At 36.8% G+C, this 26987-nt stretch overlaps 1 protein-coding gene across 1 annotated transcript in view; it reads right to left on the bottom strand.

Moving 5' to 3' along the window:
* Window positions 1–3449: 3449 nt before the first annotated feature.
* Window positions 3450–26987, bottom strand: part of LOC139144210 (fibrillin-1-like) — an 89095-nt gene continuing 65557 nt past the window's right edge. Inside the window, exons 19-29 of the mRNA XM_070714861.1 lie at window positions 25490–25606; window positions 25183–25305; window positions 24938–25057; window positions 24444–24566; window positions 24193–24312; window positions 23905–24027; window positions 23600–23722; window positions 22939–23058; window positions 4839–4924; window positions 4573–4650; window positions 3450–4028 (exon numbers count right to left, since the gene is read on the bottom strand). Of these exons, the coding sequence (XP_070570962.1) occupies window positions 4609–4650; window positions 4839–4924; window positions 22939–23058; window positions 23600–23722; window positions 23905–24027; window positions 24193–24312; window positions 24444–24566; window positions 24938–25057; window positions 25183–25305; window positions 25490–25606 (1097 nt within the window). The 3' untranslated portion in view covers window positions 3450–4028; window positions 4573–4608. The remainder of the gene's footprint in view (window positions 4029–4572; window positions 4651–4838; window positions 4925–22938; window positions 23059–23599; window positions 23723–23904; window positions 24028–24192; window positions 24313–24443; window positions 24567–24937; window positions 25058–25182; window positions 25306–25489; window positions 25607–26987) is intronic.

Below are 26987 nucleotides of genomic sequence, written 5' to 3'. Positions count from 1 at the left end.
CGTGTCGCCAAGCCTCAGTACATCAGACGCACGCATATGCAGTAGTTTGAAGGTAATTTGTTTTACATATTCTTCACCGTGATTCCTTGTTTTGGTGATTAGGAAACTCAGGGACCTGTCAGTTACTTTGGTCAGGTCATTGTCTTCAAAAATTGTCTTGTGCTCAAATCATCTGTTCCGAATTGTTCATGTACAACGAATGATGTTGCTTACCCAATATTACAATGACCCTATGACATAAAACAAAAACAGAGCGCCACCATCATTAAGGTGCAGCTAACGGAGCTATTCATTGAAAAAGCTATTCCAGGAGCAATTTTTGAGGGCAGGGGAAATTTTAATTTTGCTAGGGCAGGGGACATGTTTTTAGGTGGTAGGGAAGCAAATTTTAGGTTTTTTTGTAGGGTAGGGCGGATATCGGTTGATTGTTCTGGGGACAGGGCTTGGCGAAAATCTTTTCAAGGGGAATTGTTTCCAGGGCAGGGGAAATTGGCAAGTTTTTTCGCCACAGGGCGAGGGAGCTTCAAATATTCACAGTGGTGAGTGGAAACAGGCAAAAATAAGTGGGGAGTGGGTAAAAATGAAGTTTGAGTGTGGGAGGGTAAGTCGAAAAATTTTCTGTGGGAGGGCAAATTATGAACAGCTGATTAATTACCCTCTTGACTTAAAATTAGTCAGTTCACATTATTTGTCATGCACAATATATCTTATCATAGTAAGGACCTTTTTAAAAGTGCATTGTTCGTTGGCTGCACCTGATCATTAAACCTACGCTAGCATATCTGTAAGTATTTTAACTGGAAAGTCCTGCCAATGGTGTCGATATTGGCATATATATGCTTTTGACAAATGTGTCATTTAGAACATCGAATTCAGTTAGCATAGATGCATATAAAATAGTACGCACTCATGCGGAAAAAGGTTAGTAAAAGGGGTCACAAAGAAGAATTGCTGTGCAAGTCATGTCTGCTAATTTCCCTGCTTCAAAGGCATTCGCAATCAATCAATCACTCTATCACTCGATCGATTGACACTCAATGCAAATTCCGACACTGCATGAAAACCCAATAATTCAGATAAATTCACATTAATGAGTTGCCTGTATTATAGTGTAATACACGTGAATTCACATGAATCCACATGAATACAGGCTTGCTGAATACAAAAAATGGATTCTTGACTGTATTCATCTGTATATGCACTCTTCAGCTAAAATACAGGCAATAATTCATGTTAATACAGTAAGTATTATAGGGTTTTTATGCAGTGCGAAGAGCAGCACAAACTTGAACAATAACTATTTCAATATTAGCTTCGTACTACAAAAAAACTTCGACAAACTTGTCAAAAAGTCATTTTTCATGTAGAGTTACGTCAGTAACTATTGAAATAATATGGCTGATCGGCAAAATTATCCCTAAATACCAACACCATGCACACCAATGATCGTCTCTCCTCTTTAAGTTTGATGAAAGAGCAAGGCATAATAGTCATTCAATTGCCACTAGTTGTATCTTTTATCATTATTTTTGTGACTTTACCTCCAAACCAAAACAAGTTCGTAGGAATGTACTCATTGAGGGGTGTTTATACAAGTATAATAAACTGTCCACTGGGACTGCATGTGCAATTTTGAACAAGATAATAATAATAAACGTGTGCCAAAACTTAAAATGACGCCCTCACGCAAATAAGGCAAAAACACTGTACGTCGTGCATATATGCATTCGAATCTTGACAGAAACAACAGAGTAGTCAAATGTAATGCATAGTGCTGAATGTTTTCTACTGGGACATCGTATGCTTTTTTTTCTTTTTAATATTACCAATTTTTAAAAATGGCGGGAAATCAAAATAACGGTTAAAATTTTAATTTATTCGTCCAGTATTTCAGTAGTAAAAGAATAAATCCTTTAAAGTGGTAGAATTTACAGAAAACCAGAGGAAATAGAAAGCCCTTTTCAGGTCAAAGAATTTCAAGAGTTACAGCTTGTGGGGCTATAATGAAAAAATAAATGTTTTATGTATCATTAAATTTCAATAACGAAAAGACAAGGAATTTGTAATAACGATACAAAATATATAAGCTATTCACTGAGGTTTGCAAGACGACATAAAAATGTGAGTTGGGAAACAATAAATCCATATAGACATAATATAATAAAGGTGTCTTTCTCACATGAATGACAAGAATACAACTATAACACAGACATGGCGAATTAAAATAATTGAACTCATTTCTGAATTCAAAGATTTAAAAATATATTTTTCTGGCGTTTTGGTAACAATATTTTTCCCCATGGCAAGACTTAAGCTCTTTCGGTTGATTTCCCTTTGTGTAGTTAAAATAAGTTCCAAATACTATGTGGATGGGTACTATAATGCTTGTATTATTCGGTTCAAAATGGGTTCAAAATACACTCTATTTGCGTAATATAATAAAACGTTAATATTATTCTGTTCAAAATAGACTCAAAATATAACCTAATTGCTTAATATATTGTAAATGAAATTACAGGTTATATACAAACGTTGTAACAACTGAGTTTCTCTTTCAACTCGCACGTTGTCATGACCATTGTTAAAGTGCAATTACTATGTATTCTCTTGTAATAGAGAAAAAATCGTGTTGTTAATTATTGTGGAAAATAGACTTGACGAAAATGACTTAATGAACCCCTCCAAGTGGAAACCTAGTAAGTTAGTTGAAGGTCTAAAACGATTAGTTGCCTAGGCTTTCCGTCCTCAGTCAATTAAAACTATCATTCAAATCTTTAAGATAACAAACTTAGCGATGCTTCTGCTTATAACAATATGTTAAGTACGTCCCAGAAATTGACAATATGTCAGATGTAGGCAAAATACATGAGTTTTGTCAAAGTCTTGTATATTATTATTGTCGTCCCTCTGGGAAAAGAGGGCGTTCTTCATATTACGTCTCACCGGTAGCAGGCTGTGGTTTATTTGGTCATCGCCACGCAAGGAGAAAGAACTTAAATTTTCAGTAATACATTTGTGACGGCCAATGTGAAAAATATATATTTGAATGTTTCTCTTGTCAAAAAATTAAGATACATAAAAATGTACGTAACTCTTTAAATGTTGAGTGACGATATGGAAGGACGTCATCGTTGACTCTTGTTATGACGTAAAGTATCATTTTCCAGTCACTAACATCATCTGAGTCATCTAAAATATACTGATCGAGTCAGTGTTGTGGTTTGTTTCTTGTGTGCGCAGCTATAAATAAATTGTACATTCAATCATTTTGTCTGTTACGAACCACACATTATATATATATATATATATATATATATATATATATATATATATATATATATATATATATATATATATATATATATATATATACAATATATATATATATATATATATATATATATATATATATATATATATATATATATATATATATATATATATGTGTGTGTGTGTGTACAACATCAGGACAGGAGACATTTAAACAATAACAAAACACTTCGCGTCAAAGATTAAAGCAAAATCTAGGAGAGTAAAGTCATCTCAGACCGGAAGTATTTAGTAATTGATAATAAACAGTTAAAATTGTGAAAGGCGTATGCTTGCCTTTACTATAGATAACCCCAGGATCTTATTTTCCCGTACATAGGCCCTCTATGATTGATTCTAATCATGACAGAAATGAAATGGCAAGACGTTTAGTTCGAGAAATGGAAAGTCATCGTACGTGTACTTTGTTAGCGATCATTTTCTGTGTCACTATCAAACAAAAGTGCCCTTATTGAAAGTTGTTCAAAAATTGCAAGTTTGTAAGAGTCTTGCTCATTCGATCTCCTCATACACATTTTCGTTTGTTCCGTCGTAACTCGCGTCTGTTTGTCCACGCTGCTCAAATAAATTGGTGTTACTCGGATATAGATACTCTGCGTTTTCATCATTTGGTACACTCGCCCCTGGCATGTCATCTTCTTTCGTCTTTTCAGTGGGAGTAGAAATGCGTCTTTTCCATAGCCAGTAAATCATCACACCTAGATTGAATCAAATTCAAATCCCCGGATAGAGGTTGAATTTCTCATACACTGATGATGTTTGGTCATTCACAAAGATTACACGTTTTCGGAGGATTATTGTACGTAGCTCACAATTTGTATTTATAGTTTCAACAGTGTTTCTAGAAGATATATTATCAAGGACTTTTTACTAAAACAGCAAACACAGAGTTACGATCTGTAAACATACTGAAACCTGCGAAAAGCAATTCTATGGGCATGTAGGATATCAGCACGGTGTGTGTGTGCCAATGAAGTATTATTTACTCTCGTCCGGTCACACTCATCCCTTTTCAGTGTATAATCAGTACTCTATTTCTATATTTCAGATCTTTAACATACTCATGTTGCTATGTATCGTATGATCATTTGCCGTCATATATTGAGTAAATCAGTAACTGTTCTGTGATGCATATCAATGAGAAGGAGATATTTATTAAATGAAACTTTTCATAGTAAAGTCTCACATTGATCATAATCTTTTGTAGATGTCTATAAACGTCGTCGCTAGTAGTGCACTCACCGATGATAACAGCAAGGACGATTGCAATGCTTACAGCTATGACTGCGTAGAGCCAACCACTGAGGGACGATGACTGTTCTGATATATAGAAAGAGTAAAGTCGATTAAAAGATGATTATACGTTTAACTTGACGAGATCCTCACTCATGATTCTCTACGCTGTATTATTATTTGCCCTAACATACAATAATGTTTCTTTTGATGACAACTGCAGTATCAAATGCTACCCTTACAATTTTGTATTAAACATTTAATTCCATACTCACCAGTGAAACAGTAACTGGAGTTTTGTCTGATGTCACCACTGTACCTGCCCCTTGTATTATTGTCGTTGGAACGGGCTCGTCAACAACTGTAACAAATAAATAATGATGAATATTTATGATCCATAACAGTTAGTCAACCATGCGGAAGGCTTGTTTGTCTCTCAACTTGACATCACGCTTGCTAAAGTTACGGCGGTATGAAGATGGGAGGCGAGTATTCTAGCTATTCTACTCTAAATGAGAGTACATTTACAAATTGTCACACAATAGGACAATATGTGGTCAACTCTTGAAAGAATGGTAAATAATATTCTCTTTTAATAGGAACGCATTCTGGAAGGCAATTTACAATAGAACTTTGTGGCAGTCACAATTTACATTCTACTTCTTGAAGTAAGTCAATTTCAATTTGAGCACCTTCCTTCAGTTTAGTTTAATTTTGTGTTTTATAATGATAAATGATTTTGCATGTCACCATCAAATACAAGACTCCTGTTTTAACAACAAGGTATGATTATTTATTTATTTATTCATTTTTTGTGACACAAACATGAATGCAGCATTTACCCTCCATAATTCACTACAGTGACTAGGAAGTAGGTGAGGGTCACACAAAAGCATTTTGAATCTCTATTGAATCCGTTTTTTGTAAAAATATCACAAATGTATCCTCGACAGGACATATTGTAAGTTGTACAAACTGTTTAGGGTGACAGTATACAGTGTGCTGAATTAATACCTAATTACCGTAAATATTTGATGTCGTTTGCCACTGCAAAGTGATGAAATGAAAAGAAACTTATGTGGCTTAATAATGTGATTACGTTTTGCTCTGATGTGAAATGTACTTATTATCTCATTAGGGCCCAGGGCCCTGAGCAATAAACGTAGTGGTTAAGTTTGTTATGGCCTCTTAGCACCTACCCTCAAAATTCCAAATTAGGCTTTGTACTCAATTCACTTTTTATCAGAAGTCAAAACATAGTATTATTTTTCCATGATTTACTAGCTATAAATATCACCAAGCAATTACAATTAATGATATTATTGGTGAGCAAACAATTGAAGGGACAAAGTCGGCCATTTTTCATGAAGTTTGTTTGTTACGAGATACTACTTATATTGTTTGACATGTTGAAAGATACTGAATGAATGGTTGACCATGCATATATTCAAACCCAGTATCAGACAAATTGAATGAAACCATGGCGAAAATGAATTAATGGCCACGACCATTAATTCACTATCGCGGTGGTTTCATTTACCGTGTCTGGAACCGGGGTCGAATATAGACATATTCACTCATTCATTCTTCATCTTTTAACATGTCATACAATATAGTATCTCGTATCAAGCAAAATTCATGCAAAATGGCCAACTTTGTCCTTTTAACATTTTCTTTATCAGAAATTCCATGACAAAGGGTGTAAACGATGGCGGTAATTAAAGAATATTCACAATCATTCACAAAGGATAATTCATTATTGAAGGCAAATAAAAACACGTTTACAAAATATGATTTCCACTGAAATTACATAACTGACTGGTTTTACAACAATCTCCTGGACCCAATAACCATTTTAGTAACTGCGCTAATTCAGTGTTATTTGTGACGGTCCTTCTATCAATTAACAACGAGGACGCTTTGGCAATGGTGTTTCATCTATTGCCTCTTCATGTTGTCTTCTTTGTCTCCCTGTGTTACCAATGATACATTTTAAATGATGCGACTTCTGGAGGCGAATGCTGTTCTCCTTATAGCCATATCAAAGGCCTGCACAGTGGGATCATTCTGTGCCTGTGCTTGCTAAAATGTTAATCTAGTGGGTCCTAACAGAACCCGTCGCTTAGAATGAACGTCACACCCTGACCAAGTAGAAATCTTGAGACACCAAGAAAGGAATTGACTGCAGAAATAATAATAATAGTAAATTTTAGTTGTTTGGCAGAATGACCTACAAATCAAGTAATTCTACCAGTATTTAGGTATAAAAAGATATTCTTAAAAAGACCTTGTTTGGGAAGTGACCATTGTTGCTATAAAAATTATTAAAGTCCTGACATTCAATTTTCAACCTAAAGGATGCTGACATACCAATTGCATTGATAAAGTAAACAATGAGCGTTTTATCTTGCTTCAGGGAGTGTAACAGAAACCAAAAATGGCACACAGAACAAAAATAGTGAAAAAAATAGCTACAAGTTCCATCTAGTACAGCTTTCTTAATTTCAACTTACCTGGCATCTGTAACCCATCAACAGTCTGCTTGCTGATACACATCGCATTTCTCAGTTGCACTGTGGGAAAATTTCCCCACTTTACCATCACTGACTGCTCCCCATCTTCGAAGTAACCAAGGAACGGCTAAAATCAATCAATCAATCAATCAATCAATCAATCAATCAATCAATCAATCAATCAATCAATCAATCAATCAATCAATCAATCAATCAATCAATCAATCAATCAATCAATCAATCAAACAAACAAACAAACAAACAAACAATAAATTGTGCTCTTCCAATAACATGGTTTTTAAAAATAGGGTAGGTAGGTCGGCAGGGATTTTTCTATTCCAAAATATTTTTATTTTTAAATATGCACTTTTCAGGGGTTCAGGGCGATCAAGCACTGGCCACAACATTTCCAGAAAAACGTATCATACATATAAAAGGAATAAAAACATAAAAGACGTCCTCGTTCAAGCAAAAGTAACGAACATGTGATTTTACGGGTTTTTCTTTCTTTTTTTTTACCTTCAGTGTCTATGTAGCTCTAAAAAGTTTAGGGTTGGCAGGCAAAAAATAGGGTAGGTCGGGTTATCAGAACAGCACAATTTTTTTCTTTGGCCTAATCATTACGTAGACATTGCAGTATGACAGAAATACACTTTAATCATGCAATCAGGCAAAAATCCCTAGCACAAATAGTACACAGACCTGACCCATCGTTCATATTCTTTACATTTTATGCAATTTGTACGTACTAAGGTGCAATGGGCTGGAGGATATTTTGTTCATTGACTTCATAATAGTTTCAACATAAAGAGTGTCACACAACCGATGCTGAACCACTGTATTTACCTCAAACTGTGACATCATTTGGATCAGTACGAGGCTTCAAGTTTGGTTGGCTCTTGCGGTGATGGTCTTCACAATTCCTAACATTGTAGGCAGTCAAAGAGGAGATCCATGAATCTTATAAATTTCCCAGTCTGATATGCTTCAGGAGTTCCGAACAATTCAATAGCATAAGCTGCAGTCTCACTTAGAAGCTTAAATTAAAAATTGGGACAGTACTTTGGTTACAATCATATTATTATCATACGCCCTGGGATGAACGGTTATTGTCAATTACTGTCAGAAAAACGTGATTCAGATCAAGACAAGCTGTATACCTAAAGTGAGGAGGTACTGTGATGCAAAGTGTAATTATAACCACAGTGCCGTGGAGTAACCGTGCTATAACACATGCTACCTAAAGTATGTTGTGTACTTACTTGAGCTGCAAGGTTGACACTCATGATTTAGAGTGATGTCAATTCTATGTGTTAATACCAAATCTTGTGCAGGTCTGGGAAGTTTGTGACTTATTCCTTATTCCTTATTCCTTATTCAAATGTGAAGTTTGTTACTTATTCCTTTTTCCTTATTCCTTATTCGAACGTGAAGTTTGTTACTTATTCCTTTTTCCTTATTCCTTATTCGAACGTGAAGTTTGTTACTTATTCCTTTTTCCTTATTCCTTATTCGAACGTGAAGTTTGTTACTTATTCCTTTTTCCTTATTCCTTATTCGTTACTTATTACTTTTTCCTTATTCCTTTTTCGAAGTTTGTTACTTATTCCTTTTTCCTTTTTCCTTATTCGAAGTTTTTCCTTTTTCCTTATTCGAAGTTTTTCCTTTTTCCTTATTCGAAGTTTTTCCTTTTTCCTTATTCGAAGTCTGTTACTTATTCCTTTTTCCTTTTCCTTATTCGAAGTTTTTCCTTTTTCGTTAAGTCTGTTACTTATTCCTTTTTCCTTATTCCTTATTCGTTACTTATTACTTTTTCCTTATTCCTTATTCGAACGTGAAGTTTGTTACTTATTCCTTTTTCCTTTTTCCTTATTCGAAGTTTTTCCTTTTTCCTTATTCGAAGTTTTTCCTTTTTCCTTATTCGAAGTCTGTTACTTATTCCTTTTTCCTTTTTCCTTATTCGAAGTTTTTCCTTTTTCGTTTTTCCTTTTTCCTTATTCGAAGTCTGTTACTTATTCCTTTTTCCTTATTCCTTATTCGTTACTTATTACTTTTTCCTTATTCCTTATTCGAACGTGAAGTTTGTACTTATTCCTTTTCCTTTTTTCTTATTCGTTACTTATTACTTTTTCCTTATCCCTTTTCGAAGTTTGTTACTTATTCCTTTTTCTTTTTCCTTATTCGAAGTTTTTCCTTTTTCCTTATTCGAAGTCTGTTACTTATTCCTTTTTCCTTATTCCTTATTCGTTACTTATTACTTTTTCCTTATTCCTTATTCGAACGTGAAGTTTGTTACTTATTCCTTTTTCCTTTTTCCTTATTCGAAGTTTTTCCTTTTTCCTTATTCGAAGTTTTTCCTTTTTCCTTATTCGAAGTTTTTCCTTTTTCGTTTTTCCTTATTCCTTATTCGAAGTCTGTTACTTATTCCTTTTTCCTTATTCCTTATTCGTTACTTATTACTTTTTCCTTATTCCTTTTTCGAAGTTTGTTACTTATTCCTTTTTCCTTTTTCCTTATTCGAAGTTTTTCCTTATTCCTTATTCGAAGTTTGTTACTTATTCCTTTTTCCTTTTTCCTTATTCGAAGTTTTTCCTTTTTCCTTATTCGAAGTTTTTCCTTATTCCTTATTCGAAGTCTGTTACTTATTCATTTTTCCTTATTCCTTATTCGAAATCTGAAGTTTGTGACTTACTCCTTATTCGAAATCTACTTGCATCGAAGCGCGCGCGTACTACAGGTGCAATACCGAAAACATTATGCCATCCTTTATGTTAATGAGTATTTACCACTTTTGACCCGGAACTATTTATGTTCGTGAACACAAAAAATGTCGTCAATAAGATTTCGTTTCACTTTGGTTCGATGCTTGTTATTGTAAAATGCATGACATTACCGATTAAAAACTACGACAAAGAAAATTGCATGTACTTATTATAGTGTGATGATGATTTTTATTATCCGGAAGAGCAGTTTGTTTGTCAGCTAAGCAAAAACATTGACAACGGGCGACGTCCGTTTCTAGCTCCATTATAGATACACGGTGGCCGCCGTACCACGGCCATTATACATCGAAACACATGTAACTGCGGGCGCAGCGGAGCCAGTTAAATAGTTAACATTTTCAGAGACGTTTTTGACAGTAGTTTTCTCACCGGACATTCCCCGTTTTAAGTTTATTCTGTGCTTGTGTGTCCTACACGCTATTGATAACAGAGACTGGTAAGCGCTTGTGTGCCACGGAGCTGTGAACACTGAAATGTGATCGTTCGACAAGTTACGTTTGCCGTATCTCACTCTTAAAAATCTTCGAACTGTTATTTGTATCGATCATTTAGAAGAATTTCAAGCTCAAAATGTGAAAAAATCAAAAGCGTTCCACGTTCAAAGTTCGCTTCGTTTGGCTATCTATGGCATGTTGCTAAGTATGTGTGAGCGATCGCAAGCAGAGTCTAAGCCCTCCGACGTTCCTCTTACGTCATCCTTGATAAACAAGTAAACAATAGTTTAGCCAATCAAAATGGAGGGTGTGGCGGCGTTGACCAATGAAAAGTGAAATCTGATTCGGTGCCTCATTACAGTGTGTCAATCTTATATAACTCCGCAAGGTCGACATGAAGCTTTGACAAGTAGCACGCACGACTATCGTCGACTCTCTCGATAAATGATGCATATAAAAGATAGAACATATGTAATAATAACAGAACCCCATGGCCTGTGAGTGCAAGCACGCCGTGCTAGCGGTATTTGCACTCGTGCTGCGGTGAATTCGGCTGTCCTTTCACTCGCTTCGCTCGTGAAAGGACTGCCGTCGAATACACGAACACCGCAGCACTCGTGCAAATACCGCTAGTACGGCGTGCTTGTTGCACAGGCCGTGGGGTTCTGTCATAGTGTGTGACTTATTCCTTAATTATTCACAACCTGAACTTTTTGACTTATTCCTTATTCGAAATCTCAAGTTTTTGACTTATTCCCTATTCGAAATCTGAAGTTTGTGACTTATTCCTTATTCCTTATTCCTTATTCGAAGATTGTTACTTATTCCTTTTTCCTTTTTCCTTATTCGAAGTTTTTCCTTATTCCCTATTCGAAGTCTGTTACTTATTCCTTTTTCCTTATTCCTTTTTCGAAATCTGAAGTTTGTTACTTATTCCTTATTCCTTATTCGAAGTTTGTTACTTATTCCTTTTTCCTTATTCCTTATTCGAAATCTGAAGTTGTTTACTTATTCCCTATTCGAAATCTGGAGTGTGTGACTTATTCCTTATTCACAACCTGAACGTTTTGACTTATTCCTTATTCGGAATCTCAAGTTTTTTACTTGTTCCCAATTCGAAGATTATTCCTTATTCCTTATTCCTTATTCGAAGTTTGTTACTTATTCCGTTTTCCCCATTCCAACGTTTTCCTTATTCCTTATTCGAACGTGAAGTTTGTTACTTTCCTTATTCCTTATTCGAAGTTTGTTACCAATTCCTTTTTCCTTATTCCTTATTCGTTACTTATTCCTTTTTCCTTATTCCTTATTCGAAGTCTGTTACTTATTCCTTTTTCCTTATTCGTTACTTATTCCTTTTTCCTTATTCGAAGTCTGTTACTTATTCCTTTTTCCTTATTCCTTATTCGTTACTAATTAAGTCGAATTCTGTTGTTAGGATTGTGATATCAAACCATACTTCTTACGCATTTACAATCGCGGCAACAGTACGTAGCTGTTGACTTTACGATCGCGTAGGCTACCATATCAGTCAAGTCCCCACCGGCTAATTCTACGGGGGACCGCTGCAGTATGAAGCAAAACCGAAGACTAAATGTCAAAGATTAATGAAAATAAATAAGCAATTTCTTACCCTCTTGTTTAAATTCTTATAAAAAGCTGCATATGAAAGTTATTTACGATTACGGCAACTACCAACATTACCTTACCGGGCCATATTTGAAATACGTAACGAGGGCAGTGCACAACCCCCTAAACTAGCGACGTAGCGTAGGGGGGTCCTACTAATTACTGCCCGTGACTGCCCGTAGCTGCCCGAGGACTGCCGAGAACTGCCCGAGCACTGCCCGAGGAGCAATTACCCCAAATTTCGCACATTTTAACACTAGGACAATAGGTTCAGTTTATATCATGCCAAGCAAACCAAAAATATCATTGATTTGGCGTTTTCTGTTGCGGTTTTAGAACCCGAAAGACGTCTGGCTTTCAACGAGAAAGACGTCTCCAACTTGATCGGGAGATCATACCATTCAGTGCAAGGGGTGGTAGGCTGTCAGGCTGTACGCGCTCGGCGAGGTTATTGTGCCACCTCTCGGACTGAATGGTATGATCTCACTATCAAGCTGGCGACGTCCTAAAGACCGACGTCTTCCGTGTTCCTAAACTGCCGGAGAAAACATCAGGTTAACGCCAAATCAATGATATTTTTGGTTGGCTGGGCATGATGTAAACTGAACCTATTAGCCTAGTGTTAAAATGGGCGAAATTTGGCTTACTTTTTCCTCGGGCAGTGCTCGGGCAGTTCTCGGGCAGTCCTCAGGCAGCTACGGGCAGTCACGGGCAGTAATTAGTAGGACCGGCGTAAGGGCATCGGCAAAATCTTTGTTGCAGCGTGAATGTACAAAGGCGAATCGAAAGCAAAGACATTAAAAACTAATGAATATTACACAAGTGAAGTCGAATTCTAGCTTTTTTCAGGTTGAGATCATTGGTATTTGTAAGAAAGTTAAGATCGCGGCGACTATATAAGCTGTAGCCTTGTGTCACCCACAGGCGCCATCTTTGAAAGGTGGCTATAACCAAAACAGACAGCAAGGGCAAATTCTATGCCGTACTATGATCACGAAACATAATATTTGAGACAAAAATGTCAAACATCAATGGTTACAACATCTTTATAACTTAACACACTCGTTCACTTTGTTGTAGTAAATTACGTTTGTTAACAATTTACGATTACGGCAGCAGGCTGTGTGCTTCCACTAATCATGCACACCACATTGTAAATGTTCAACTGCGAACTGCCCGCACGCCCGTTCACTCCACTTGAATCTGACTTAAACCTCTATATAAACTGAATGCTATTACAATTTGAGAAAAAAACGAGTTATCATTATGAGGATTTTTGTTGTGAATGGCTTGAGTATGGTCAAATAAAATTTAAAGCATTACAGTAAGGTCTACAAATACATGTTTCCATCTCGCTGACCACGGGTACGTGTGGCCGTGTTCAACGGGAGAGGTGACACGATGTACCGGTTAGCCAGCCAGCTTCCCGTATGCTGACAAATTTTCCGTTGTCGGCCAATAATTTTAAAACTTGCATTAGTATGATTTTTATGGTCTGTTATGCGAGAGTACATATTTCTAACGCCAAAAAATGATAAAAAGTATATTTCCAATAATAAATTTACGGAGCTTTGCCCTGTCTCAAAGTTTGATGAGCCTCGTGCATTGTCTATGGGCTCAAAAGCAGCCATACGGGAGGTTTGATTGTTGGTTTGTATTTCGTTCCTTCAATTATGTTACCACACCGTAACACACGTGTATTCCTTATTCGAAGTTTGTTACTTATTCATTTTCCTTATTCCTTATTCGAACGTGAAGTTTGTTACGTATTCCTTTTTACTTATTCCTTATTCAAAATGTGAAGTTTGTTAGTTATTCCTTATTAAAACAATCGCAATCATACCAATCCATAATCCAATGACAGTAGGTCGGAATTCGCAAGACAATAGTTGTAAACATAGACACAAAACAGCACAGAACAGACAGTAAATAGACGGTACACAAACAAAGTCATATTCATGAAAGAAAGATATAGACCTCTGGCCAGAAGACCAAGAAGTGATGTCAGGTGTTTCGAAAATAGTAAGCGCATCCTGCCCCAAATGTGGCACCCGCCATACCGGTATATCAATCTATAAGTCAGATAGGTAGGGGTCACTAACTAAGGCCCAATGTCACCGATGCCATCAGTGATCATTTGTCGAAGAGAGATATTGTATTTATCTACCAGCTTGCGATACCTGCCAAAAAAGCGTTTGAATGTAGAGACAAGTCTTGCTCTGGTGTAACCTTGATTTAATAGTTTGTAAGAGAGATGGCCATGTCTCTCTACAAAATCACCATATGAACTGCATGCTCTAGCATATCGAATAAGCTGGGAAATGTATACCCCATAAGCTTCGAATAAGGAATAAGGAATAAGGAAAAAGGAATAGGTAACAGACTTCGAATAAGGAAAAAGGAATAAGTCACACACTTCAGATTTCGAATAGGGAATAAGTAAAAAACTTCAGATTTCGAATAATAAATAAGTCAAAAAGGTCAGGCTGAGAATAAGGAATAAGACACACACTTCAGATTTCGAATAAGGAATCAGCTAAACACTTCAGATTTCGATAGCTTTGAATAAGGAATAAGTAATAAGGAATAACTAACAAACTTCACATTTTGAATAAAGATTAAGTAATAAGGAATAAGTAACAAACTTCATGTTCGAATAAGGAATAAGGAAAAAGGAATAAGTCACAAACTTCAGATTTCGAATAGGGAATAAGTAAAAAACTTGAGATTTCGAATAAGGAATAAGTCAAAAAGTTCAGGTTGTGAATAAGGAATAAGTCACACACTTCAGATTTCGAATAAGGAATAAGTCACACACTTCAGATTTCGAATAGGGAATAAGTAAAACACTTAAGATTTCGAATAAGGAATAAGTAAAAAACTTAAGATTTCGATAGCTTTGAATAAGGAATAAGTACTAAGGAACAAGTCATCATTGATGACACAGTCCCCACTTGTTAATGGGCACTTGATTACAGGTCCTCAGAGAGGATAGAGTCCTCTTCATTAGGTCTGTGATAAAAATACTTTTGAATAAATTCGCTTGATACATGTCTGAGTTATGGTTCAGGACATGAAAAAATCATTACAAAATGGCCACAAGCCGGCCATATTGTATCGTATCACAAAAAAAAAACATGACATTGGTAAATGTCTTTGTACCAACTTTGAATATAATTGGTTGAGATATGCCTGAGTTATGGCTTTGTACATGAAAATAACGAAATGGCCGCACACAGCAGCCATATTTGATCGTGTCACAAAACAAATTAACGTGCATATGTTTGACATTGGTCAACGTCCTTGTACCAAGTTTGAATAAAATCGGTTGAGATATGCCTGAGTAATGGCTCTGTACATGAAAAATTGAAACAAAATGGCCGTACGGAAGCCATATTGGATCGTATCACATAACAAATTGACGTGCATATCTATGTCTTTGGTCAATGTCCTTGTATCAACTTTGAATAAAATCGGTTAAAACATGCCTGAGTAATGGCTCTGTACATGAAAAAATCGTAATAAAATGGCCGCACAGCAGCCATATTGGATTGTATCACCAAACAAATCGAGGTGCATCTGTATGACATATGAAGTAATCCTTGTACAAAGTTTGAATGAAATCGCTTTTGACATCTCTTAGATATCTGCGTGAAGGGACAGACAGATGGACGGACGCACGCACGCATTGACAGACGGACGGACGAACACACGCACGCACGGTGTCCGTTGGGACTAATAACTAACATACTTCACATTTTGAATAAGGAATAAGGAATAAGTAACAAACTTCACGTTCGAATAAGGAATAAGGAAAAAGGAATAAGTAACAAACTTCGAATAAGGAATAAGGAAAAAGGAATAAGTAACGAATAAGGAATAAGGAAAAAGGAATAAGTAACAAACTTCGAATAAGGAATAAGGAAAAAGGAATAAGTAACGAATAAGGAATAAGGAATAAGTAACGAATAAGGAATAAGGAAAAAGGAATAAGGAACAAACTTCACGTTCGAATAAGGAATAAGGAAAAAGGAATAAGTAACAGACTTGAATGAAATCGCTTTTGACATCTCTCAGATATCTGCGTGAACGGACAGACAGACGGATGGACGCACGCATTGACGGACGGACGGACGAACACACGCACGCACGCACGGTGTCCGTTGGGACTAATAACTAACATACTTCACATTTTGAATAAGGAATAACCAATAAGGAATAAGTAACAAACTTCACGTTCGAATAAGGAATAAGGAAAAAGGAATAAGTAACAAACTTCGAATAAGGAATAAGGAAAAAGGAATAAATAACGAATAAGGAATAAGGAAAAATGAATAAGTAACGAATAAGGAATAAGGAAAAAGGAATAAGTAACGAATAAGGAATAAGGAAAAAGGAATAAGTAACGAATAAGGAATAAGGAAAAAGGAATAAGGAACAAACTTCACGTTCGAATAAGGAATAAGGAAAAAGGAATAAGTAACAGACTTGAATGAAATCGCTTTGGACATCTCTCAGATATCTGCGTGAACGGACAGACAGACGGATGGACGCACGCATTGACAGACGGACGGACACACGCACGCACGCACGGTGTCCGTTGGGACTAATAACTAACATACTTCACATTTTGAATAAGGAATAAGGAAAAAGGAATAAGTAACAAACTTCACGTTCGAATAAGGAATAAGGAAAAAGGAATAAGGAACAAACTTCACGTTCGAATAAGGAATAAGGAAAAAGGAATAAGGAACAAACTTCACGTTCGAATAAGGAATAAGGAAAAAGGAATAAGGAACAACTTCACGTTCGAATAAGGAATAAGGAAAAGGAATAAGGAACAAACTTCACGTTCGAATAAGGAATAAGGAAAAAGGAATAAGGAACAAACTTCACGTTCGAATAAGGAATAAGGAAAAGGAATAAGTTACAAACTTCACGGACCCATCTTGTGCAGCATATGTATATCTCTGTATTGATCTTCGGCCACTACTTGAGTCAGATGACGCCACAATATGGGATTACCATTATTCTGCGGGAAAGAAATATTTTTGGGTTACCACAGTTATATGTTCAGTTAAATCAATGTAAATACAATGCCTATGTTTCATTAACCAATAACTTGTTGATGTTAAAGTGGTATAAATTTGTACTAAATCAAAAACCCTCCACACAGGAATAAACACATCTAGCAAATTCTCCTACACCATAGGGGACCTTGACTCTATACATAGTATACTGCTAAATAATTTCACTTACCCACAAGCTGCGTGATTTCCGATGAACTTCTCAGTTGGCAAAGCAATTTCTTGCAGTCTTTATCAAATTTGGCCCATCCGAGAAGAAATAGACCATTCTTCCTTCATTACAAGCCTTGTATAAAAGCATTTTGTTTGGTGCACCAGAAACTCTATGCATTTTATAGAACCTTCTGTGCCATGTGGCCCCATTACTAATTGATGCTATTACTCCAAGGCCGCACGTTGGTTCTAAATGCCCGATGACTTGCCATATGGTTGGGAAGATGTTGTATTTGGTGCAACCTGTTGTTCGGTAATAAACAACACTGGCACAAAAGCTGGTTGAAATTCCACGCACCATAAATACCAGTACGTGAGTTGCAAGTGAATGCAGCCTTCCTTCCTCATTCTGTTTTGCTAGATTTATCAACTCTTCATTTTGCTTTTCCCAAATTAACAAAACCTATAAACTCTCCAGTGTGCTTGTCAAAGACCGGCATGATTTTGATTTCATTATAAAGTAATACAACACATTTCTGATGTTCTTCAATTTGATCTACTTTACTTTCAATAAGTATTTCGTCAATTACTCTGGGGTTGACACCAATTTCTGGGTTGATGTAGTTAGTGTAGTCATTAAGTATTCGATTAGATGGAATATTAAAAAACCTGAATTCTTTAGTGTTTCATACGCTGCAGCTGAAGCAAACTTCACAGAAAGGCGCCACCTAATAATTATTGTATGCCAGCGCATTTGCCTTAGGTCAGTTTATCTGGCTTGCTATACTTGCTCTTCCCAGAATAAGCGTTGGAAAGTATTTTCCTTGAATTCTTCACAAACTTCTTTTGATTTTTCTCCCGGTATGGCTGTGAAACTTCAGCAAGCCTCTTGTCTAGGGGTACACCTAGATTCATTAATTGGCTGCTGAAACACTGTTGAGATTTCTTGAATAAAGTCCTTTCTTTTTGTAGGCCATTTGGTCGCTCCTTAAGTTCTTTGCATGAGAGATATCTCATATTAATATTACTGGATGGACAAGATCTGTCATAGTCTACTTGATGTGTCTTTCTGTGCCATGTAGCTCTGAGATTATTGCGATATGACTACAGCTACAGCTGCATCTATTGTTCTCAGTGACAATGCCATAAGTCTTGCTTCTTATAGTCTTATAATACGAAGCACCATCACGTGATTTTCCACCAGAAGTTCCCTTCGATGGAAGCAGGTACATCAGAGTCCTCTTGAAAAGATACACGGGTCACATCTATTTTGTTACGTACGGATCATCTCGATGAATTTTGTGTCAAAGTTGCTACAGCATATATTGCTTCCACTTGCAAATTCACACCATCTGTTTAGCATGGAAGATCAAGCAAAACAGGAAAACGCTTGGAAATGCATTCATGTCTGTTACACTGTTTCCATGTAACTGTCCACTGCAAAGTGTTTAAGACTGTAACTATTTGCGCAACCTTGTATGCTGCTTGTTTTAATGTATCATCGGCAATTTCTTTCACACTGATAAATATGCAAGCGAAGATTAGTTGAGCGTGGAAGTCCACAAATCTGGAACATTCACAACATGTTGGTTATGGTAGAAATATTCGAACGTGAAGGGCGGATCTGCATCACAATTGCCAGGTACTTTCTTGGAGTCATAATATTTCTGAAAAAGGTGGAAAAAATATACACAGGAGAATACTTAAATAGCGTACCATAAAATATGTTGTGAGCCAAAAAGCTGGTAATCAACTTCCTTTCACTTTATACTACTGACAAGGATTGAGAAAACACTTAAAAAGAAATTTAGAACATACTTCAAGGTTTTTTATTTATATACTCATCAATCAGAGCCCAAGTGGATAATTTACAAAACTGTACCATAAAATTGTTATTATAGACACAAATCATTGAAATTCAAAATTGCTGTTGCAATTATCCTTCTTATTCTATGCATTCAAGTGTGTAGAGGAGCTATGATTTAATAACATTTTCATTCTCAGAATGAAATTGCAAACTTTCTGTACTAGTGCTGCACTTCACGTTTTACATATTACATCCTGTTACATCAATGATTACACTTGGGACCGAATTTTACGATTTGGCCGTCTGACATATGATAACAACAAGCTCACCTCCTTTGTGAATGATTCTTCCTTTTCAAGGATGTGGCGTACCCTTTTGGCCTCCGAAATAGATTGAGCTTGCGAGGCATTCTGCCAGACGATGTGAGCATGTAACTCAAACACTTCTGTAGGGCTTCCACGGACGTACACAGAGTCTGAAAATGTAAACAAAAGACACAAACAAAATCACCACCCCGAAATTCACGGCTTTTGAAAGAAAAAAAACTTCAGAATTAGGGACTAACAAATCACAAAATATCATAAATTTATTCTTTAATGAGTGAAATATGCTCAGTTTGAATAGCTTCAAACATGACAGGGAAGAAAACTTCGTAGGCCTAACCGAAGAACCAACCTGCTCGATCAGATTTTCAAAACGGTGTCGCGACAAACATAATAGCATTCCAAAACATCACCGATAGATTTGAACTCGGGTAATATTAGAGAAAATTGAGTCTAGAAAAATAAGATTTTAGGAAGATAAACCCCGCAAACTATATTTCACAGGACATTTTACTTGTTGGTAGGTAATTTTCGGTGTTCAAAAACCGCACGACCGATCTATAGGGGCCGCAACCTTTAGTTTTAGCAACAAAAGGACGTCGAAAACTCGCGCACTTTCTAACACAGGGCAGAGTAAATGACACGAAAATGGTTACTACCAATTTTCTAAACCACATGGCTAATTGAATACGTCAAATGCATTTCGATTTCTGCTTATTCTGCAAATGTAAGGGAGGGTAAGTCTCGTACCACAAACAACAGATAAAGGGAAACAGACTAGAAACCCCGCACGCCGTTTGATGTCAAAGTCGTCTCGATCCACTATGACCTTTTCATATTAAAATGAGCTTCACAGGTGTCAGACTTTTGTTAGATTTCGTGCGTGGTTGATAACTGCACTAGATTATGCGAAAAGTAGAACAATATTTCTCATTCGCTGATAACAGCGACTCACGTGACCAGACAAGCAGCACGTAGTAAGACGCAGATACAGGAAAACCGCCATTTTGAAATGAGCTAGCTTCTGGTCTCCCGGAAGTTGTTAATTGCGCATGTCCGCACATAGTGCGTCCTTTTTTGTCACGTGCTTTTTAGTCTAGTTTGGTAGCTGCCAATATTTCAATACTTGTAAGTATGGTTATTAAATCCTTGGTAAAAATCTAGCCACGTTCGCATCTTGCAGCTGTGGTAATTTTAGCTTTACTTCCAAGTAAAATTGAACAGCCAATGACAGCGCCCCATGGTTCAACCAATCAGATTTCGAAATTCCGTATATGGCGGTTTCCCATTATCTACCTCTTTGTGCTTGTCACTGAGGCGGGGACCAGGCAAGATTTCCCACAGTCGATGGCGTCGTGTCGCCTGTCGCGCAGCAACCAATTTTACTTTGTGTGCTTTCAGGGCAGAAACACTGCTTCACGCCAGCAGTTTCATAAACACTTCCTCCCATGACGAACTTGTACAATACGATATGACTGACCATAAACCATTGAGTAAAATCTGACAGTATCGATAAAAGACTTTCAAATTTGGTTCAAACACACTTATTATGTAATCATAAGAACGTGTGAGTAGTTTTTAAAATGGTTAAACTCACCTTCCCGAAGCTTAAACCTTTTCTCATTTTCGCCAGCACTCTAATTCTGCTCAACATTACAAGACAACAATACCAACTTTGCCAAACATACTTTCGCTGAAAAATTGGCAAAAAATCCGTAAACTACCGAAGGGTGCAGGTTCGGCACTCTTCGGAAAACAGAGTCGAGAGCTACCTTAGGCGAGGCGTACATGGAGACGATTATGCAACCACTTCACACCTTGAACAATACCCGTTTCTAGTCATTTTCTCTTTGACTGTTCACAAACATAGCAAAGTCAATTTGGTGGGAAAAGATTCGAAAAATCAGGAAGAAAATACTCACCGTAAACACAAGTACTTATAGGTGTATCGGAAATCTTGGCTATGGTAACAAAATAACTCCAGGAGCGAAGGAAACGGCTATGAATAAAACATACTCCGCAGGGCAAGTGTCACCAAACGCTACTGTGATGGCGTCCCCGAGCGAGCGTCACATTCGCAACATACCTAAGGTACAGCCATTAACACCTTAAAACGATAGCCCACATGCCGCGTTTCCAGACCGTTGGTTGGAGGGACTGTGGTGTATCGAACACTTTTATATTAAAAACCCCAATGGCTGCGAATCTTATGCATTATTTTGATAATTTTACCTTTCAAACCAAAGTTGGCTCGTGTAAATATGCTAACTGAAGGACATGTATAGTAGGCTCACGTATCGCTGATTTGGACCATACCTATGCGATTTAATAGGTTATAATAAACACGTGCCGCACTCATAAAATGGTGCTCCCGAAGAAAAGTACACAAAATGCAGTATTTCCTGCATATACACATCGTGATCATAAGAGAAACAAGCGTGGTGCCATTTACTTAAATGAACAACACACGATGGCCAACATGATGTTGTTGTAATCTTTATTTTCTCTGTCAAATGATTAGTTTTTGAAAATGGCGGGAAATCTAAAATGATAATAAAACGTTTGACTTTGTATATCACTTTCGACACCAAAGACAGTGTCATACACTTTTTCAGTCCCTAATTGCTCTTATTCAAGGAGAACTCTTGGAAAACTGAAGATATTTTGAGATCAGTTTATTATACATTCGCAGCTATTGAGGCTCTAAGTTTGGCTTTAAAGAATACGCTGTCTATCACACATTGGACATCGAACTTGTTCGCGGTTTGGCATAAAAAATCACTATGATATCGTTAACATATATGAACCGGCAATACAGCAAATATCCAAATAAGCGTCAAATGATCCAGCAAATAATAGGTTATATATAATATGACAATATAGTCATGTGGCGTAGTGGAGTGACGGGTAGCTATGGATTTATCTTTGATACGTACTCTCAGTGTAGAACGTTGGAGTAGAAGAGACGGCTACAGGTACACAGAAATACTCTAATTCGTCGAACTTGATCATCTGAGTAATACACAAGTTACATGGTATACTTCGATGACTACGCTAGTCTAACATTAGTTGTAGGGTCATGGTCGTCTGTCGTCTCGAGGTGTCTCCAAGCGATCTTCGCAAGTTATTCGTCTAACACACTAAAATGCACAGGTTATGTTGAGCGAGAATCTGCATACGGTTATGACTTTGGTAGGCATCTATAATTAACGAAACAATTTGGCAAGGCGAAAGGCAGGAAGGTCGTTCCCATCAAAGTAGAATGTCAAACAGGATGAAAGTATCTATCACCGTAGCATCCGGTCAATGCTGATGACTTAAGCAGTTAAAATAATCGGCCACTTCAAAGGTCACGAAAATAAACAAGGGAGATCATTCTAACGATGCACCAGGTGCAGGGGGTCACTGTTAGTCAGTTCATTGTCAGTCGTTATTTAATCAAAGATTAAAGTTCTAAGCATTCGTCGGGCTATATCATAATATGGAGATGTCCAATCAGCTTGTTTCTGGCACATACAAACCCTTCAAGAAGCCGAAATTCAAAGAGAATAGATCACATTGAGGGTAAGAATTAAACACTGGAATGAGAAGTTTGCCAGCCATAATATTTTATCAGCATATTGAACAAGAAGTCTACATTATTTACCTTGACATGTGGTTCCATCGGAATGAAGGATGTAACCAACATCACAGCTGCAACTGTACCCACCGATGAAGTTTTGACATGTTTGGTCACATGGATTGGACACCAAACATTCGTCAATATCTTAGAAGATACGAAGATTACGAAAGTCAGGTCAGGTTAGTGAAGTTAATGAACATTTAGAAACTGAATTTGGGAGTCTGTAAGAACGACTTATCTTAACGTTCAAACAATGTATTGGAAGATAGCCAGAAGCGGAGAAGAGATGTTGTATTTCTCATACGAATATCGATGAAAGCCACCATCACGACTTTGATGCCAAATAACACTAATCTATCTGTCTGAAAACATAGCTACATCCTTTTACCACTTTAGTGATTGACATATTTTAGCAGACGCACAGTACGCTTTTCGTTTTAGACAAAACTTATTGTTGTGAAGTCAAAATATCGGTATTTGTTTTATTATGCAGCGTAGTATTTGTCCCAACTTTGAGATTACTACAGTCGATCACATTGATCGATATATTTTAAAGTAGCGAAGTACGGAAACGGGTTGGAATTAAAAAGCAAAAAACATCTTCCTGTATTAGACTATGTCTAGTCAAAATTCCTTTATTATTTAGTTATTCAACAATGAAGCTAATGTCAGTTCAAAAGTTTACCTTGACAATTTTTCCCGTTGGACGATAACTCATATCCATCAGGACATGAGCAAACAATTTGACCATGGACGCTTGTACAAATGTGTTGGCAGCCGTGAGAATCGCTTTCGCATGCGTCGAACTCTAAGTAACGAATTCGAAGAGATAACACAACAAATATGAAGGCGTTAGTCTACATGTAAACAAGTTGCAATGGGTTTATTCAGCCCCAGGTTCAGTAATTGATTAAGAATACATTATCCTAAAATATTAAGTTCTAAATGTGGAAAGATTATGATTTAAGAAGTTATGAAAATATCACCAACCTATGCAGGATTTTCCATTGGAATCGAGAAAAAGTCCAGCTCGGCAACTACACTGGAAGCTGCCATCGGTATTCGTGCAGTATTGATCACAATCCGACGACCCGTCAGTACACTCATCATTATCTGTTATGAAGGTCAGTACAAACAAATGCTTAATGTGTGATTGGATAAATGATGTCTTGTAAGAATGATTTTTCCTCCTGGCGTGTTGACTTAAAAATAATGAATATGAACAGCATTGTAAAATCATTGCTTTAAGAAAGGGAAATGTATTAAGCTGATACCTACCGACACATTGACCTGCCGTGTCTTTGACGAAACCCTGAAAACACATACATTCAAAGCTGCCCTCTACATTTGTGCATTCTTGCGAACAATGTCCATTATCAACCAAACATTCGTCCAAGTCTGAAAAAAAGGAAGGGAATTTGAAACATGACATTACACGTTTGGGTAATGGATACAGTGGCGGAACCCCTATTCAATGTCGCCATTTTGTCTAAGCAGAACACACTGGGCATTTTGGTCAAAGAACTTACCGATGCAGGTCTTGCCATCGTTGCTTAATATAAAACCATTGTTGCAATCGCAAAGATAACTTCCGATTGTGTTCTGACATGACTGATCACATCCACCATTATCCATCGTGCACTCGTTGTCATCTACAATACATAAGACACACAAAATTACCAACATAGGCATGTTAATCGTTTGTAAGGTGTTTTGAATCTATTTGTAAAAACGTTTTTGAAATTAGAATGTACATGATTTGCCATTGGAATCGAGAGAACTTTAAGCTTCTAAACTACACTGGAAGCTACCATCGGTATTCGTGCAGTATTGATCACATTTCGATGACCCCTCAGTACACTCATTAATATCTATTACCAAGGTAGGTAAAAATGCTTAATGCATGATTGGATAAAATGTTGCGATTTTTTTGATATCTAGTAAGAATGTATTTTTCTTTCTGGCGTGTTGACTTAAAAATAACAGCATTGTAAAAAGGGCAATGTACTAAACTGATACCTACCGATACATTGACCTGCCGTGTCTTTAATGAAACCCTGAAAACACGTACATTCATAGCTGCCCTCTACATTTGTACATTCTTGGGAACAATGTCCATTATCAACTAAACATTCGTCCAAGTCTGAAAAAGGAAGGGAATTTGAAACATGACATTATGCGTATGGGTAATGGGTACAGTGGCGAAACCTCTATTCAATGTCGCCATTTTGTCTACGCAGAACACATCATTTAGGTCAAAGAACTTACCAATGCAGGTCTTTCCGTCGATGCTCAATATAAAACCATTGCTGCAATCGCAAAGAAAACTTCCGATTGTGTTCTGACATGACTGATCACATCCACCATTATCCATCGTGCACTCGTTGTCATCTACAATACATAAGACACACAAAATTACTAACATAGGCATGTTAATCGTTTGTAAGGTGTTCTGAATCTATTTGTAAAAAAGTTTTTGAAATTAGAATCTATTTGTTGATTTTGAAACTTTGAAATTACATTTATTCAACAACTGAATGGGGATTTACACTAAGGAAATTAGACAGTAACTCACCAGAACACGATATTCCATCAGGCTGGAGGGAATAACCTGTGTCACAAAGACAAATACGTGTACCGGGAAGATTGATACAGGTGTGGTCGCAGTTATGTCCCTCACAATGATCAACAACTATAGGAAAAAGTGGAAGACCTTTAATCATTAATCACGATTGCCAAAAAATAGCTAATGATACGTATGTTGCTACATAACTTTACAATGCCTTTAAGATGGATAATTAAGCAGAAGTAAAGTTTGTTACAAATTTTTATATTTTTAGATGTTCCTTGTGATTGTGAGTAGACAAAAAATGCGATGAAAAAATGAGTGCTCCATCTTACTTTTCGGGATTCATTAAAAAAAGCACCCTATCCGTTGTTTTATGCAGCTCACACATTGCTGTATGATATCTCAGCCTTCAAAGAAGTGGAAGCTGATGATAGCTGAATCATTGTCATTCCTTCTCATTTTACATTTCTGGGTCATTTTCTGCAAGTAAATTTCAGATGTATGAAGATACAATTGAAGGAAGACGAGTCTTTTTTCAATTGTGCTGAGAAAAACAGCCGACTTGATTTGCCTTCCTTTGTAAAGAAATGGTATATCTGGTATGGTGACACAGCTTTTTGTTACAATATAATATAGGGTTCAGCCCTTTTCGTCGCACCGGGGGTTACTATTAGAAATTTCCGTACGCGTCTGAAGATGCACAGTCAACGCTTACATGGTCAATAACATTACTGATTCATGATTAATAATAAGGAGGAATCAAAGAGAATTAATTGTTACTTGCTACATACATTAGTAGGACCACTCTGCGTTGCGTAAAAATAAAATTTATTTTAAACACCCGTTTTTCCCTCTAATGTAAACAGTAAACATTTCAAACACGCTGTGTCAGACCCGGCAGGTATAGATTTTTCTGTCTATTAAATCTGTCAGAACGTTGAACATAAACTGACAATTTTTACAATAACAATCCATTATGTTTTGTGAGGGGCGTATTATGCCATTATTATCGTTGCGATGTCAACCGTACTTCCAAACTTCCGATTGCAAGCTGAAAACCATCGTTAAGTCACTGTCCCTCAACACACAAAGGGACTGTGGTTCAGTCTAAAAACTGTCAATTTTTGTATCCAGTTATTGCCACATAGGGCGCTCTAATTTTAATTCCAAGTATTCTTAGCGTTTGTCCTCGTTCATATGAAACCGCTGGGATAATATTATGGCCATGGATCCCTATATCGCCAAGTGATGCGCCAAAACAGTATCTATAAGAGCATGAAGTTTAGCAGATCATCGTGCAGTTTGTTTATATCAAAGCACTCCGAGGTGTCTTATAGACAAGCAGACGCTGTTCATGCACAAAACCCTTGAACATATAGCAACCCGATAAAGTGACATTTTTGTCAACAAATGCATAGCCACTGTTGAATTGTTTGAGTAATTTTCACCAACTTTACCTTAAAATTAAGGAAAAGTGCTCAGAAAAAATATGGGAAGGTACAAT

The sequence above is a fragment of the Ptychodera flava genome, chromosome 11, assembly GCF_041260155.1.
Source record: "Ptychodera flava strain L36383 chromosome 11, AS_Pfla_20210202, whole genome shotgun sequence".
Lineage (NCBI taxonomy): Eukaryota > Metazoa > Hemichordata > Enteropneusta > Ptychoderidae > Ptychodera > Ptychodera flava.
This window is presented reverse-complemented; position numbering and strand designations above follow the sequence as displayed.